Here is a 15,570-nt window from a genome sequence, read left to right on the forward strand (position 1 = left end):
GCTCCATGCATGTGATAGAAGAATGAGACACAAAAAGCACCAGAGAAAGACGGTGAAATAATCTGAGCAATGTCATTTTTCTTCCTTGGATAGTCAGCTTCGGTGTAAAGGTATTTCCCTGTTGAAAAAGAAAAAAACGTAAGCACGTAGCGTACAACGGAGTTTTAGGAAATCTTTCTCATTTGATGGTCAAAGGTTTATTTGCATGGCTCTTGTTAAATTGATCGTGATCGTTCATGCCACCCTCGCGACTTATCAGGTGCAACACCAAAACCATCCGCAACTTTACCCCTTTTAAGCTGTTTTGTCGGTTAAATACGGTTTATATTGTTTTCTTCATAGAAGGTGCTTAAATTTATGATGATCTTATCGAATGACGGACATTAATGATACAACTAAGTTACGAGTTGAATCATAGTATGGAAAGCTTACTTTTTCAGTCCTCTGTTTCTGATTTTCATTCAGTTAAACCCGCGCTCGCTAGCGATTCGCTGTTGTGCATACTTTAGCACTATTCTATCGCCATTCAATCACGCTCTATCTCTATCTCTATCTCTATCTCTATCTCTGTCTCTATCTCTATCTCTATCTCTATCTCTGTCTCTGTCTCTGTCTCTGTCTCTATCTCTGTCTCTATCTCTATCTCTATCTCTATCTCTGTCTCTATCTCTATCTCTATCTCTGTCTCTGTCTCTATCTCTATCTCTATCTCTGTCTCTATCTCTATCTCTATCTCTATCTCTGTCTCTGTCTCTATCTCTATCTCTATCTCTGTCTCTGTCTCTGTCTCTGTCTCTATCTCTATCTCTATCTCTATCTCTGTCTCTGTCTCTATCTCTATCTCTATCTCTATCTCTGTCTCTGTCTCTGTCTCTATCTCTATCTCTATCTCTATCTCTGTCTCTGTCTCTGTCTCTATCTCTATCTCTGTCTCTGTCTCTGTCTCTATCTCTATCTCTATCTCTGTCTCTGTCTCTGTCTCTATCTCTATCTCTATCTCTGTCTCTGTCTCTGTCTCTATCTCTATCTCTATCTCTGTCTCTGTCTCTATCTCTATCTCTATCTCTATCTCTGTCTCTGTCTCTGTCTCTATCTCTATCTCTATCTCTGTCTCTGTCTCTATCTCTATCTCTATCTCTATCTCTCTCTCTATCTCTATCTCTATCTTTATCTCTATCTCTGTCTCTGTCTCTGTCTCTGTCTCTATCTCTATCTCTATCTCTATCTCTGTCTCTGTCTCTGTCTCTGTCTCTATCTCTATCTCTGTCTCTATCTCTGTCTCTATCTCTATCTCTATCTCTATCTCTGTCTCTGTCTCTGTCTCTGTCTCTATCTCTATCTCTATCTCTGTCTCTGTCTCTGTCTCTATCTCTATCTCTGTCTCTGTCTCTATCTCTGTCTCTATCTCTATCTCTATCTCTATCTCTATCTCTGTCTCTGTCTCTGTCTCTATCTCTATCTCTATCTCTATCTCTGTCTCTGTCTCTATCTCTATCTCTATCTCTATCTCTGTCTCTGTCTCTATCTCTATCTCTATCTCTATCTCTGTCTGTGTCTCTATCTCTATCTCTATCTCTGTCTCTGTCTCTATCTCTATCTCTATCTCTATCTCTGTCTCTGTCTCTGTCTCTGTCTCTATCTCTATCTCTATCTCTGTCTCTGTCTCTATCTCTATCTCTATCTCTATCTCTGTCTCTGTCTCTATCTCTATCTCTATCTCTATCTCTATCTCTGTCTGTGTCTCTGTCTCTATCTCTATCTCTATCTCTATCTCTATCTCTATCTCTTCCTAAATATACCTCCCCCGTTCGTGTGATCTCCATTCCTTGGCCCAGTATCTTCAGTAGGAGTCAGCCCAGACTGCAGAGTCCAATCAAAGTTGTCTTTTGAAGACTGTTGCCAACCACATAAGCTGGCGTCAAATGAGCACGCAATACCTTTGAAGTAAAAGTTCAGGAAATCCTAAATAAAGATTTGCCACAACTGTAAATGGTATCCAAACTAAGGGAAAGCGCGTGCAAATACGTGTGTTAAAGCTTAAATCAAACGAGCGATTTTAAATGTTCATTTCACGTCTTATTTTTCAAAAGTCAAGCTGAGCTCCATGAGAAGAAAATATGGTAACCCACTGGATTCCAAGCCGGAGAAACAACATCGTCCTTTCCCTCTCGATTTAAATAATCACTTTTGATCTGCAGACGAAAAGCGATCAAAACCTGTTTCGTTCTGGCGGGCATGATTACTTAGTTTTCCTTTACTTGTACGTGCCGAGGCCAGGAGGGCTGAATTTCATGCAAATAAAAAAAAGAGCACTGTTTGGGCCCGTTTCGCATGTAAGATGTCTACGCAAAAGAAAACTAGAAACCAAAAACAAAATTAAACACACAAAAAGGTTAATTCATTAAGTCAAGGAATAAAAGGAATTCTAAATTCTCCGCGGAAAGGCCTCCTGACCTCAGAGGGGAAAAACCCAAGACCCGTTTTAAATTGATTTTCTGCGTAGATTTGTAAATATGGTTTGACTGAGTCATTAATTTTTCAAAATCCTGAACTGAATTGCTATATGGGTAAAGCAAGATAAATCTATTGCATGGCAAAAGAAAAAAAAAAAAAGAAAAAGAGAAAGAAAAGAAAAAAGAAAAGCAAGCAATCTAAAATTTACTTATTTGAAATAAAAACTGTTTAAAATGACTTCGAGCTTTCTATTCTAATATTAGCTATGCTTAAACGCACTATTTTTCGTTAATTCTTAATTTCGAAAGAATTCCGACGAGATTTATTGGCAGTTGAATCAAGGATAATTTACTGCGGCAGAAAAGAAACCTGCAGCCTATACGATTGATGAAACGCACGAAACTTGATGGTTTAAAATGAAGAAAGTGACAGATTTGAAGACTAGTACTGTCAATTAATTACCATGTAAAGGTTTTATATCGTCAAAATATGCCCAATTAAAGATAGTTATAACGTTTTGATGGGAGATTTGCTTTGACTGAAACAGTGAGCTTAATCCAGGTGCAGATGCATGATGGTTGACACAATTTAAACCCAAGGAATATATTACTAATTTGAATGGAGCCACGAATAGTGGATTTTTTCATAGTTAGTGGTGCCTTTTGAAAAGATTTTTTAAGCCAAAAAAAACCTCCGTAACCTAAATGGAGCTAAGATGGAATAAGTGGCATCGAAGAAGATTGTCCAGACTACAATGCATACCTAACTTGATACTCTTCCTTTGCCAATAAAAAGGATTAACAGAAAAAAAAACATGACAAACACTAAAGGCCACTAACTTTCCCTTGTGCTTGCTTGGATATCTTGCGGGCCTCTCCATAATGAAAGACACACGCAGAGGTAGTTAAAAGCGTAGTGATACATCAAGTTGTGATGAGACTTGGTAGTAACTCTTTTCTGCATCAAACTGCCTTTTGTCCCTGAAGAATTGAAAGATGTATATTGCTGTAGACAAATTATATACTGTGCAACCATAGTTAGTAGTTCCCTCTACTAACTATGGTGCAACGAACAAATGTTCTCATTGTGATGACACTTCTATGGACTTGTTTGAGGTAACACTTGAACTTTCTAAAAGGTATAACCAATTAAAACTTGATAAGCCTTCTCGAATACGTTACAAACGTTTAATGATACCTTAAAAAAAGTTAAGGAACAGGTCGCATCAGGTTCCTTCTGATACCTGAAGTTTGATTAACTGTCGTGCCACATCATGCAAAACTGAAATGTTTTGAATGAATATTCATCAAAAACTAATAATAGATATCTGTTAAAAGTATTATTATGGAGATTTCGTACACCCGCAGACACGCCGAACAGTATAACAACAGCATGAAAAATTATTTAATATTTAGGTTTTTTCCGTGTCTTTTGTAATTTGGCCACACCGTCAGACTTATTCCCTCGCTATTCCATTTTCTCTCCATGTTTTCAGCATTACAAATGAAGTGTTTTTAAAAGAATCATCATACAAAACTGACAGCGTAAAGTCATATTGAAGAAGAGAACCTCACCCTTGACATGCACCTGTAACACTTCAAATTACGAAATTATTGAGAATTCGTATTGCAAAAACGAACCTTAAAATGATCTGAAGCCTTATTTGGCTTGTTTTCCAGCCCATAACTACACCACCCTGTGAAAACTTAGCTAAAGAATTATTCAAAACGGTTAACGAGTCTGGTTAAGATTGTGAAGAAATCAAAGTGAACTGGAATCAAAATGAACATTTTAATAACTCTGTGAGCTAGTTTTTTTTTTGTTTTTGTTTTTGTTTTTCAAAAGATTTGTTAAAGGCGACTTTAAACCAACCTAACCACGCACACGGCAATTCTAAATGATATTTATTTACTTGGCGCACATTTGTTAAAGGAGCACTTTTGATATCTTGATATATGGAATAGTTTTCACATAAAATTGTTGTAGTATACTAGAACTTGTTTTTAAAAACATTGTTACTGAGTCGGTAGAAAACCACTCAAGGGGTGTGAAAAATACAACTTATATTAGAGCTGAATGTTTTCCCTGAATCATTCTAGCGGGCCAAAATCCTTCGTTCTCTCATTAGCTGATGACGTGCTCGCAGTCGGTCTTACTTTACGACACAGGGCACAGACCGGTTATTACAGGCACTTAATGATCCGGTTTGCACATGTTGAATACCTTTTTGCCGATGATTTTTGTGAGTTTGTTATGCTTTTACCGATTTGCACTCTTCCATCAAGGATTCATATTTGCAATGTTTGCAATTTACCCTGCATGGCATTGAGACAGACCATCTGGACCTATATTTAAATCTCTTGCTATTATTGTTAACGTTCTTTTTTACCGAAACAAACGAGTTCTCAGTTGTCTATTCTCAATATTTGTGGATATGTGATGATTATATGTGGGTGAAACCTCTTCGCCACCGGATATTGTGAATTAATCATCCTCAGTTTTGCACTTTTCCATTAACGTCGTGAAACCACACCATATGCATATTGGATTCAGTTGACTTAAATCCCTCACTGTGGGTAAATATTTGTTATACTGCTCATATTTTTTTTTTTTTTTAACTTTACTCGTCCATAAGAAAGGAAAACTTTTGAGAAAATGAAACAGATCTGGGGCAAACCGCCTAGCAAGGAATCATAAAAGAATATTTCGCCCCTATCAAAATACACATGCGCGATTGATTACAAAATCTGCTAATAGTACTTATTTTCTTTTTCAAATGAAGCTTGAAACAATACAGCTTTTCATTTCCCGGAGTTAATTCTTCCCTTCGTGTAAACAAGCTTCCTGAATCGTTGAGAGCCGTAAACTGAGTGAGCAAACGAGATCTGATTAAAGCCCTGACTTTATCATTCTGCCACCAACTGAAAAATCATTCTTTTATGAGCCTTCTGAGAGTGCTCGAAATAAGGCGAGAAAACCTCTAATTCTGCGGCGACGCGAAGCGAGACGGAAAAATTATCCGTCTTTAAATTACTCGCCATGCACGAATATCAACTTTAAGTGCAACACCGGGTCTTAAGTCAAAGTGTTCTTCCTTGGGCTATCAGCAAACTCCTATATCTTTATCTTTCAGCACTTTGGGTGAGAAACAATCACGAACCAGCTATGAAGTTCTCTTAGTGTCTGATTTGTATTGTTGAGACTGCTCACGAGTTCTCTTTATAAAGATGATGATGGGGAAAACTTTCTTCTGGCTCTTTCAAATTCAGCTCGACAAGTGTCACAGCTATAACCAGCTGGTGATTAAAACTTTAGAAGGGAAGGTGACTTTATTTGAAACTGCAGGAGAAAGAAATTATTCTCGTATTCTGCTCTGACCTTAAGTTGAACTCAGTCCAATCAATTGATAACACAAAGCTGTTCGTGTAAGCATTATAACTTGAAGGAGTTTTAGCGAGCAGAAAAATACAAAAACGAAACGATTGTTGTGACACCTGGAAGCAGTTCAGTTGCTGTTATGTTTCATAGATGTCCATTTTTCTAAATTAAATTAGAATTTTGTAAGAAAAATTGTCATAATACAAAAAAAAAAATGGAAAAAAGTTTTAATACAAAAACCCGTTTGATGTTTAGTCTTTAAGCTGCCCTTCCGGCGGTGCAATTCTTTTTCTGCCGTGGTCTTGAAATCTCCAAAACTGGACAATAAAGATCGTGTGCACGAAAAAGAAATTTGTCTGGAGTATGACATTTTATCATTCGGTAAATAACCGTTACGATAAAACTGAGATGAGAGCATTATCAATGCGAAATGCGATCGTATAGTCAGGGATTTTTTTGCTACATTTATTGGAAACTTCATTGTATATCAAGTAGAGAGTGACGTGTCGAGTTCACGAACTAGCATTGAATATTCCTTGGGAAATAGATTGCGTCTCTTTTTATAACCAATCACAAAGCGAGACTTAAAAACACCAACTACCCAGTAGTCATGAATCCTGGTGTTAAAAACTGATCAGAAATGCTTTTCCTCGTTACGTGCCACCACGTATCCGCCACTCTGTCAGAGTTGGTTAACAAAGTAAAACCTTGGTTTCCTTGAACAAAAGCGGGTTTTCAAAGATGTCGGCGGTACAGTGATATCTTATACCTCTGAAAATCAAGGGCCCTTAATTTCTGAAGCTAAAAGATCGCAACCACACTCACCTGTTTTAGTTAAATGAGCTAATTGCACTGAATTCAAATAGTTAGCATTAGTGTTAGACTGAGCTTTAAAAAAAATATCGAGCGTGCACGGAAGATCATGCGAGGGAAATGTCACTCAAAGATTTTAATCATAAGTTACGCCTATCTCTGGTCGGTGTTGCCAGCTGCAATCACAGATAACTGACCAGTAGATCTGCTGTGAATTCAAGGAGTTGAACATTTTAACCTTCCATACCGAGGAATCAAATTACGACAAAGAAATACATATTATACAACTACACAAAAGGGTAATTTAGGTTATGATGTACCCTTTAAATGGCGAGTTGAGTAAATCCTAAAACAGTTATTTGACTGGATATAAACGAGTACCAAAATGTTATATATTATACTGTGTCATACGACTCGTACAATAATTACTCAAATCTCTCATGAAACCAATGAAAACCTAATTTTCAATAATTTCATCAAGATTTAGGGAATCCTTCTCTTTCATCCTTCGAATATTCTTACCATAAATTACAAACTTGATCGTTCAAACTTTCATAGTCCCGCAATCATGGCACAATGCTAGCTGCAACAAATTTTCGAATCGTCCAGCGGCATCATGGATAAAATCAATGTGTAGAAATTGTGGCAATTAAGGGTGTCTTCATTTAATCAATGTGTCTACGGAACATTTTGACGAATTAAAATTACTTTTTCAGGATACAGGTGCCATCAAATGTGTTGGAGCTTTCTTTACTCCAATTAGGAAACCAATAGATGCAGGCTAAGAATGAGTATCCAGCATTTATGTAGAATGTCCTTCATTAGATCAATATTCTCCAAAGCATTTGGATTGGTTGAAATAAATTTGGTAAGAAGGACGATTTTTCCTCATTTCCGTTTACTTTAAGTCTGATAAGGAAAGCTGAGAACATAAATTGCCACCGTATATTGTTTTTATCAAGGGTACTTTCCTTAACCAAAGGCGCTGTGCTGAAAGATATATCTCCTTTCTCACAAAAACCCACCACACCGTGGATTGTTGATAGGAGTCTTTACACTCTACCCAGAGATTAATCCAGAATTTTTGCACAATCTTAATTTAACGTATTTAAGAAATTTTGAGGAACGAAAGTGATACGCTTCCCCTAATTCCTGTCTTTTATGATAAGGAAACAAAAAGTTAAACTCACCAGAAAAGAAAAAGGTCAGCATGGAACTTAAAAACACAGGTGACTATGGAAAACTGGAACCCTCGCTAACTCGAACCGCGCGTCAATTCGTACCAGGATCGAGGATTGAGGCATTTGCGAATTATTCTTCTCTTGAGCATTACACAAATTGTGTCAGTCAAGTCAAATTTTTCTGATTGAGAGCATATCTAAAAAATATATACCACACAGGTGAATGATGCTTTTCCCACGCGCAGATCGGCTGGTGCGGAAGTGTATTTTTTCACCTCCGAGCAGCCGACAATACAAAATCGCGCGTCCGAGTCAAAAGTTTAGTTTCCGAACTTTTTTCGGTGTATCGACAGAAACAAACTGTTTTTTTTTTTGTTTCTGTGAAGCATTGTTGTATAGTTATATTTACTTTAGTGCCGATAAATATTCACCACTTCTCTCCTCCACGACCGTGAATAATTGTTAATTACAGTGTATTATATCCTCTGAAGGCTTTACCACCAATCTTTTTTTCTTCTCGCGACTTCGCAAAATTTGTGACTGGATTTAATGAAAATAAGATAATATATTAATGGCATACAATAAACATTGTTTCTTCGGTCGAACTTTTGTCAATTTGTTATGGGTATTTTTAACCAGCAACAACTCAATGTATCCTCATAATTTTCTTTTTTAACACAACTTCGCTATATTGTAATTAGATTTAATGTAGATGTGAATTTCACATTACAGAAATGATTAGAATACACCTAACATCGATAAAATATCATGCAATTGGCCCTTGGAGCGTGAAATATCAAAGCTAAGAAGAGCAAAAGAAAGGTCTTAAAGGCAAGCAGGCGATTGTTTTTTTGCCCGCTCCAACAAGATCACTCAGGGCATTACAATTTTTAGCATCAGGTCCATTCGTGTGATTTCCACTAATAGTAGGGGTATCGAATGGTCCCATTCAATTTACAAGTGCTCGCAAAATTTGGCTTTTGCGCGAATTGCTCGCAAAAATTACACGGGTGCTCGCTTGCTCGTGCTCGCACAATTTTTGCAACTGCTCATATGCTCGCATTCTCGTTACTGATATGCTCGATTGCTTGAAACTTCGTTTATCCTGCTTTAATTTGTCGTTATTTTTTATTCATATATAAACGATAAGTCAGTTATGATGTGGTTAAAACAAAAGGGTTGAAACATCCCTACCTCCGGCTTCAGTCTTTCTTCAGCAGTTCATCCTGTAACTGTTTTGGAGGCACTGTCTCGGAAAAACACACGAAGCTCTATGACAAGCATTTCGCTTGTTGATTTATACTTTATCATAGTTCATTTTCGCAGGCTTTCTGCTTGAGAGGGGTACAGTTTCGCAGTTCAAATATGTGATCGTTATCTATTCACTTGTTTTTTAGGTTATCAACAAGTACCCAAAAGATTTCATTTCTGTTAATAATGGTTTTGCTTTTTCTCTCGGTAGATTCGCTTTCATTGCTTGAAGCTTGACTTACAATTGTCGTTTCTTTGACCAGTTTCCCGGGTATTTTACCCAATGATTTGAACCTTCTTTCGCTTGAACAAGAAAATGAGACTATAACACGATCTATTATCAGGAAATTCTGATAGGAAGCTCGACATAAGGGGAGGTGAAATAATCTCCTGTGGAGACAACATTACTTGCGAACCTTTGTTGATCTAAATTCCCATTTATTTGAGCAAATCATCAGGATTTGTAGACATTATGGATTTTCCAGTGTGTAATGGGAAATAAAATGGACGGAGTCATAATATTTTCAAACTGTACTCGGATCGCATTTTGTAGCGGTTTTTTCAACCTTGGAAGCTTCCTGGCCACTAGTAATAATAACTATTAAAATCCGACGCCAAACGGTGGCATATAAAGCCCGATTAAACAAAACAACATTAATAACAACTCTCGGTCGTTTGGGCTTTACCGGAAGTTCTTAAATAAAATTTTGCTTTAATCATTTTGATTAGAAATTAAAGGCCTAGCCAAACGAGGAGACATATCTAGAAACTTATTGTCTCCATGTCGCGCGGAAACACGAAATGTAAGAATTCTTCTCAAAAGGAACCCGCGAAGTAGAAAGTAATCTAGAGAAATACTACTATTACCAGTACTATTTGACCTTCAGAGCTACTACTAGAGCTTGTCAGATCTGTACGGCTGTAATTGGTTAGATTCTAAAGCCTCCAAATAAATATAGCTTCATTACGTTGAATCTTTTTCAGTCGATCAACGGGAAACCAGTTTGCTGATCATCGAAACCGAAGCCCAAAATGTTTGTTAGACCGAATGCCAAGTTATTTACATTTCATAAGAACTATATAACCGAAAAAACATACCATCTATTTTTAGCGTCGGGTTAGAAAGAGATGAGAAACTTTAGATCGCGGGCTTTGGATCTAGTGCGTCTCCTTGAGAGCTCTTGAAGTTCTTGAGCGTCCACCCTGACTGACTCACGTGAAGCTACGTGACGTAATTTGGCATCAAGTAGGGCACAGTAAGCTGTAAGATGCTGGGACTGGTTGAGCTGCCCTAACTTTGCACCTATTGTTCTGTTTTGGAAGTGTCAGCCAGATTATTAGCTATTACTTGGTGAAAAACAACGTATCCTATCAATAAAAGAGAGATTCCGGCTTGCGGAAAATTTACGAAGTACTCGAAGTGCTAGCTGCTCACCATCTGTATTTTCTAAACTGCTCGCTGCTCGTAAAAAAAAAATTTGATAACTGCTCGTGCTCGCAAGAATAAACACACTGCTCGCATGCCCGCAAATGCTCGCAGAGACCATTCGATACCCCTAATAGTAACCTTGAATACAGACGTCGCAAAATCAGCCGAAACCAAAAAGCTGGAAAAGAAAAGTATCGTTGGCTTTCTACTCAGTAATAAAAAGGGGAGGGGGTATCTTTTTACGTCTTTAGGATCAATTAAAAAAAAAATTAAAGAAATAAAACAGAAATCCATTTGTCATCGGTTAAACTGCCAAAGTTCAATTCTGAATGTTACGATATCAAGCGAGAAATTGCCCATGCCCGAAAGGTATCCGTGGAAAATTTTTGGACAGCCCAATAATTATTCTTAACTGTTGCTCCTTGTAATCCTCGTCTGTAACAGTTTCCTTCATGTACATACTTTTAATTACCTTCATATTTCGTTGAATAACATTGTACTGCGTGGCTACCACGGCCGTGATTAGCAAGTGATGCTTACCGCCGGGCGGTCGAAGCGGCAAACTTATGCTCAGTAATTAAATTTTCCATTATTTTTTAGTATACTGAGAGAAATGTACTACTTCTTGCTTTTCGTGTAGCATATTCTAAAAAGCAAATGTTTCCTTGGAATTACGAGTTCAAATCATTACGATATTTTTTTTAAAATAAATTTTAGAGGAGGTGGGGGGCGGGGGTTGGCAAGTTTACGAAGGTGCAGCCTTTTTAGCGGGGCCTATTATAATTTCTGCCATACAAAGATCGGTTCTAAAATGGAAAATCTAATGAGGACATTGTATCTACGGTTTCGTCATTTGTACTAAGCTTATTCTCTTCCTTTAAATTTCTCTTGGATTCGAAACTTACCTGAATTGAAATAAACTAAAATTTGATGTAATAAATATTAACAAGGCATTCATTAACAACCAATATTCAATTAAAATTGCGCGACAAATCATATAATGTGGTGAAAGGAAAGGATTTAAATTCAGCATTTTAATTAATGTCATTTTCCCAGTATCTTCAATTTTTTGTTTATTTCGTGCGTTTCGCCAGTTCACAAGTTTTTGATTGATGTACTTCCCTTTTCTTCCTGATTTTCCACTTTAAGGTCGCTTCCCGCCGACATTTTCTTTAACTCAAAATCTTTAGAACCTCGGAGCTCCTTACAAACTTGTAATGACTTCATTTTGCAGAGCAAAATTCGACGAAACTCGGCTCGGAAGGAGGGATTCATGCCAGCATATATAAATGGGTTGATGGTGCTTGAAAAGAACATCAAAAATGGACACAGCAGTTGGACGATACGCGGAGCAACAGTATTTGAAGCGAAGCGCTGTATAACCACAATGATCCAAAATGGAATCCAACACAATGCAAACGCGAACACAACAATGGTGAGCGATTTGGTAACCTTGATCTCTTTGACTGTTAAACGATTTTCCCTGTCCTCGGCTTGGGCTGTAGAAGCCATGTTCAGGTTGTGTTTTTTTATTTCCTTGAAGACCTTGTAGTAGGAAACTGATGCAACTCTGAGTGGAAGAAGAAAGAAAAAACAGATGACGATGCTGTAATGAACTGTCCTCATAGTTTCTGTGGGTTGCACAATTGTGCAAACGGCGTATCCAGCGAAGAAGCCATAATCAGTCCAGCCTGCCACCTTGGGAATGGAAACGTACCCTGCGACAGTCAGCCAAATCGCAGCAACATATATTTTTGACCGAGCTTCAGTGAAGATTCTTGGGTAGTTTTGAGGCTTAACGATACGTACGTATCTGTTGAAGGCCGTCAGTCCCATTGTGGTCGGGGAAACATGAACAGAAAACAGGGTAAAGAACGCGTGGAAATCGCAGACAGCTTCGCTGTAAGGCCATTCCCCTGTAATGAGGACACCCACAGTCAAAGGCATTACGATGACAGCATTGATGATATCACTCATGGCTAGAGAAATCAGGTAGAGGTTTGTCGACATACGAAGCATTTCGTTCCTGTACACGGCTATGCAGATAAGGCTGTTTCCAACCAGGCACGCCGTTGTCAGCCAGGCTGCAGAATAATTTGCTGCCTAGCTCCTGTTATTTTTTGTCTTGGAGGAGGAGGTGGTGGGAAGGTCAGATGTTTTTGTGTAGGCATTTGTGAAGGGTCATTGTGCATTAATCCATTCTGGGAAGTGGGAGGGCCACGACTTTTTTCGCAAAAAACTTTCTAAAATACCTCGACCCACCCGCCCCAATAAAAAAGTACCCTCCCCAAGATACTACAATCGATTTTTGTTATCTTTTAGTTTTAAGAGAGCTTTGCCGATCTGAGCTAAACGTTGCCTGCAGCTAATTCCGTTTCTCTGTCAAGCCCTACATAAGAGATTCTTCGCAGTGTGTTTTATTGTAAAAAATTTGCATGATGCATGATGACATCCCGAGGAGGGGAGAGGGGGGAGTCCTTATATACTTGTCTTAATGCAATGTTTAAAATGAACCCAATAGATAATGCATCATATAAATTGGAGGCAAATCTGTAGATGTTTTGCTCCCAGGATCAGGAGTGATCGGTATGTAAATTTTTCTTACATTTTCAAAGGCAGACAGGTTACAAGAATGAGGAAAATTATCAACGAGGTAGGCTTGATAATTTCTCAGGAACAGTCATCGTAGAAAATGACGTAAGCTTGGAATGTCTGTGTTGTTACACGATCACTCGGGCGATTGCGCTACACGATCCTCCGTCGTAGATAATCGGAAATATTCGGATATTAACGACCAGTTGTCGGACAAAAACATCTCCGATGACAGGTTTGTAGCAGCAATCAACGGCACTTAACGCACCATGAAAGAACAATTACATGCTGGATTTGCATGAAAATACTTTATTATTGTGCCACTCTGAGAGGCCTGTTTTCCATTTGTAAGAAATGTCAATAAGAAGAAAACCAAGCAAGTACGGTGTGTCATCTTCTCACGCTGACGAAGACGCTTTACCGACAGCAACTCAGACCAGTTTCTTCCAAAAGGGCCGAGAATTCGAAAGTCGCTATGTAAACCACCATTACACGGAGGAAGAAAAGGAAAAGCTCGCTACCTTCGAAAGTGTAGACTATCTTCCTCCTCACAGTGCTGTCTACAAGGTTAGTTAGCGAGGCTAAAAGAAATCAAAAGAGCGAATTTTTAACTCCATAATTTTGCGGTCAAGGGTAGGGTGAGGGTGTGTGCATGGAAGGTTGCTTCCGGGAAGGTCAACGGAAAGCTCTTTCAAGTTTAACGATCCCAAAGCTTGCTGTCCAGCCAGGAATTTGGAAAGAGTAGGAGTTACCTTTCTAGGTGGACAGATATCATACAGATACAGAACTGAGGTGCTTGACTTAATTCAAGGGTGTTAGATTTCAGATTTTCCTTGCTACTTCATGGTAATGGCTTAACCCAAGATCTGATTGCAATTCTCTCTCTTAGCTACAACACATTTCCTTGCAACGTAGTTAGGAAGATTTGGTGTTAGATCACTAGACAAAAGCTTGTACCTGATGAGTTGGAGTATTCTCAGTACCTGTTTGGAGGATGATAATATCCATTTTAAAGGGAGAAGTTACCTGTTAATCACTTCTTGGAGTGGAAGGATTAAGCTTGATATGCATGTTAACACAAAAACCTAACATTGACCTGCTTTTAGTATCTTATTCTCTATAACTCAATTTGTTTCAATGTCACACTTAATGGATTTTGTCTCAAACAGCTCCAGGGTTTAGAAGGCCTCATTGGCACTTCTCCTCACAAACTTTTTGTAAGTCCCCCCCCCCCTTTCTCAACCCCCACCCCACTGAGGTTGTACCTCTATGCTAGACCCAAATGCCATTCCTTTTCTTATTTTCTTGTCAGAAATACAAAAGGTTAGCTCATGTGTCTTATGGATCTGTAAATGTTGTATGTATAAACATTTATTACATGACTCGGGCAGTCAGAGGGCCAATAACTAAAATCAACCAATCAAAATGCTCTATTGCCGGTCAATATTCTCTCAGTATTGGACCGGGCACTCTCCCGAATGGTCCCGAATGATACCGCACTTGTGTCCCTTTGAACTTCAGTCGTATAATAAATCTCTTATTAACCAAGCTTGCTCGGGACCGTACTGGAAGAATATCAGCCCTCGGTCTTTTTCGGACAGACCTCGCTGCGCTCGGTCCGTACTATCAAGACCTCGGGCCGATATTCTCCCAGTACGGCCCTCACACTTGGTTAATAAGATATATATACACACCTTTGCTTTGCAAATTTTAATTTGGCCATCCCTTTAAGATGTTTCACATCTGACAGCTCAATTAACCCTTTGTTTTTGAAAATATAGAAAAAAAATTACACTGTCTTTAAAGTTCTGAACACCTTTACTTTTTCAGTATTTTGTATAAAACATGTAGCCAGGGACTTTAATTTCTTTCTTAACAGAAATCACATTTGATTTATGAAATTAGAAATTTCCTGGGTAACAAACCATTAATAAGGGAGAACACAAGGAAGATTAACCAACCTGCTTTTATAGGAGAAACAGGGATGTAAAAAAAAAAAAAAAAAAAAATTGAGGGGATGGCCATGTTTCCATTTATTCACTTGGATTTTTTTTTTTTTTTGGCTGATTCTAGAACTGGCTAAAGCAGCAGCCATCACGTCTTGATTGGGACCGTTGGGTGATGATGGGAATGATTGGATTCTCAGTTGGATTTATTGGATTTCTCATGCATCAACTTATTGATGTCATATCAGAGTATGTGTTAGTAACTTTGTATATTATTACATTTATTTACAAGTATTCTACACATCTTTCATTGAATGACAAGCAAATGTGTTGTCCTTACGGTGCACAAAATGACAGAATGAATGCAAGTGAAATCATGATGTGATGCTTGACCTACACCTTGGTGCATGCAAGGCAATGTCTATCATTGGCAAGGTAGTAAGGTAAAGGTTTCCAAGTGACCTGTAATGAGAGCTCCATAGCTATTGTGCAAATCTCTTTACTGATATAACAATTGTTGAATGAT

At 38.2% G+C, this 15,570-nt stretch overlaps 3 protein-coding genes across 4 annotated transcripts in view; 1 reads left to right on the forward strand and 2 right to left on the reverse strand.

Moving 5' to 3' along the window:
- Positions 1 to 2: 2 nt before the first annotated feature.
- On the reverse strand, positions 3 to 3,432 carry LOC148732237 (uncharacterized). The gene is made up of 2 exons (XM_088757036.1): positions 3,294 to 3,432; positions 3 to 1,937 (listed from the first exon to the last, which is right to left on the reverse strand). The coding sequence occupies exon 2, from the start codon at positions 1,821 to 1,823 to the stop codon at positions 531 to 533; it is 1,293 nt and encodes a 430-aa protein (XP_088613162.1). The 5' UTR covers positions 1,824 to 1,937; positions 3,294 to 3,432; the 3' UTR covers positions 3 to 530.
- An 8,044-nt stretch (positions 3,433 to 11,476) lies between these two features.
- On the reverse strand, positions 11,477 to 12,575 carry LOC148732238 (octopamine receptor beta-1R-like). The gene has a single exon (XM_088757037.1). It carries the CDS (start codon positions 12,523 to 12,525, stop codon positions 11,602 to 11,604), a length of 924 nt encoding a protein of 307 aa, XP_088613163.1. The 5' UTR covers positions 12,526 to 12,575; the 3' UTR covers positions 11,477 to 11,601.
- Positions 12,576 to 13,265: 690 nt separating this feature from the next.
- LOC111346111 (chloride channel protein C) overlaps positions 13,266 to 15,570 on the forward strand; it is a 23,015-nt gene continuing 20,710 nt past the window's right edge. For both annotated transcript variants that reach the window (XM_088757034.1, XM_088757035.1), the window contains exons 1-3: positions 13,266 to 13,333; positions 13,451 to 13,665; positions 15,172 to 15,293. In XM_088757034.1, the coding sequence (XP_088613160.1) occupies positions 13,327 to 13,333; positions 13,451 to 13,665; positions 15,172 to 15,293 (344 nt within the window). In that variant the 5' untranslated portion in view covers positions 13,266 to 13,326. The remainder of the gene's footprint in view (positions 13,334 to 13,450; positions 13,666 to 15,171; positions 15,294 to 15,570) is intronic.

This window comes from Stylophora pistillata, chromosome 4 (assembly GCF_964205215.1).
Source record: "Stylophora pistillata chromosome 4, jaStyPist1.2, whole genome shotgun sequence".
In the NCBI taxonomy this organism is placed as follows: domain Eukaryota; kingdom Metazoa; phylum Cnidaria; class Anthozoa; order Scleractinia; family Pocilloporidae; genus Stylophora; species Stylophora pistillata.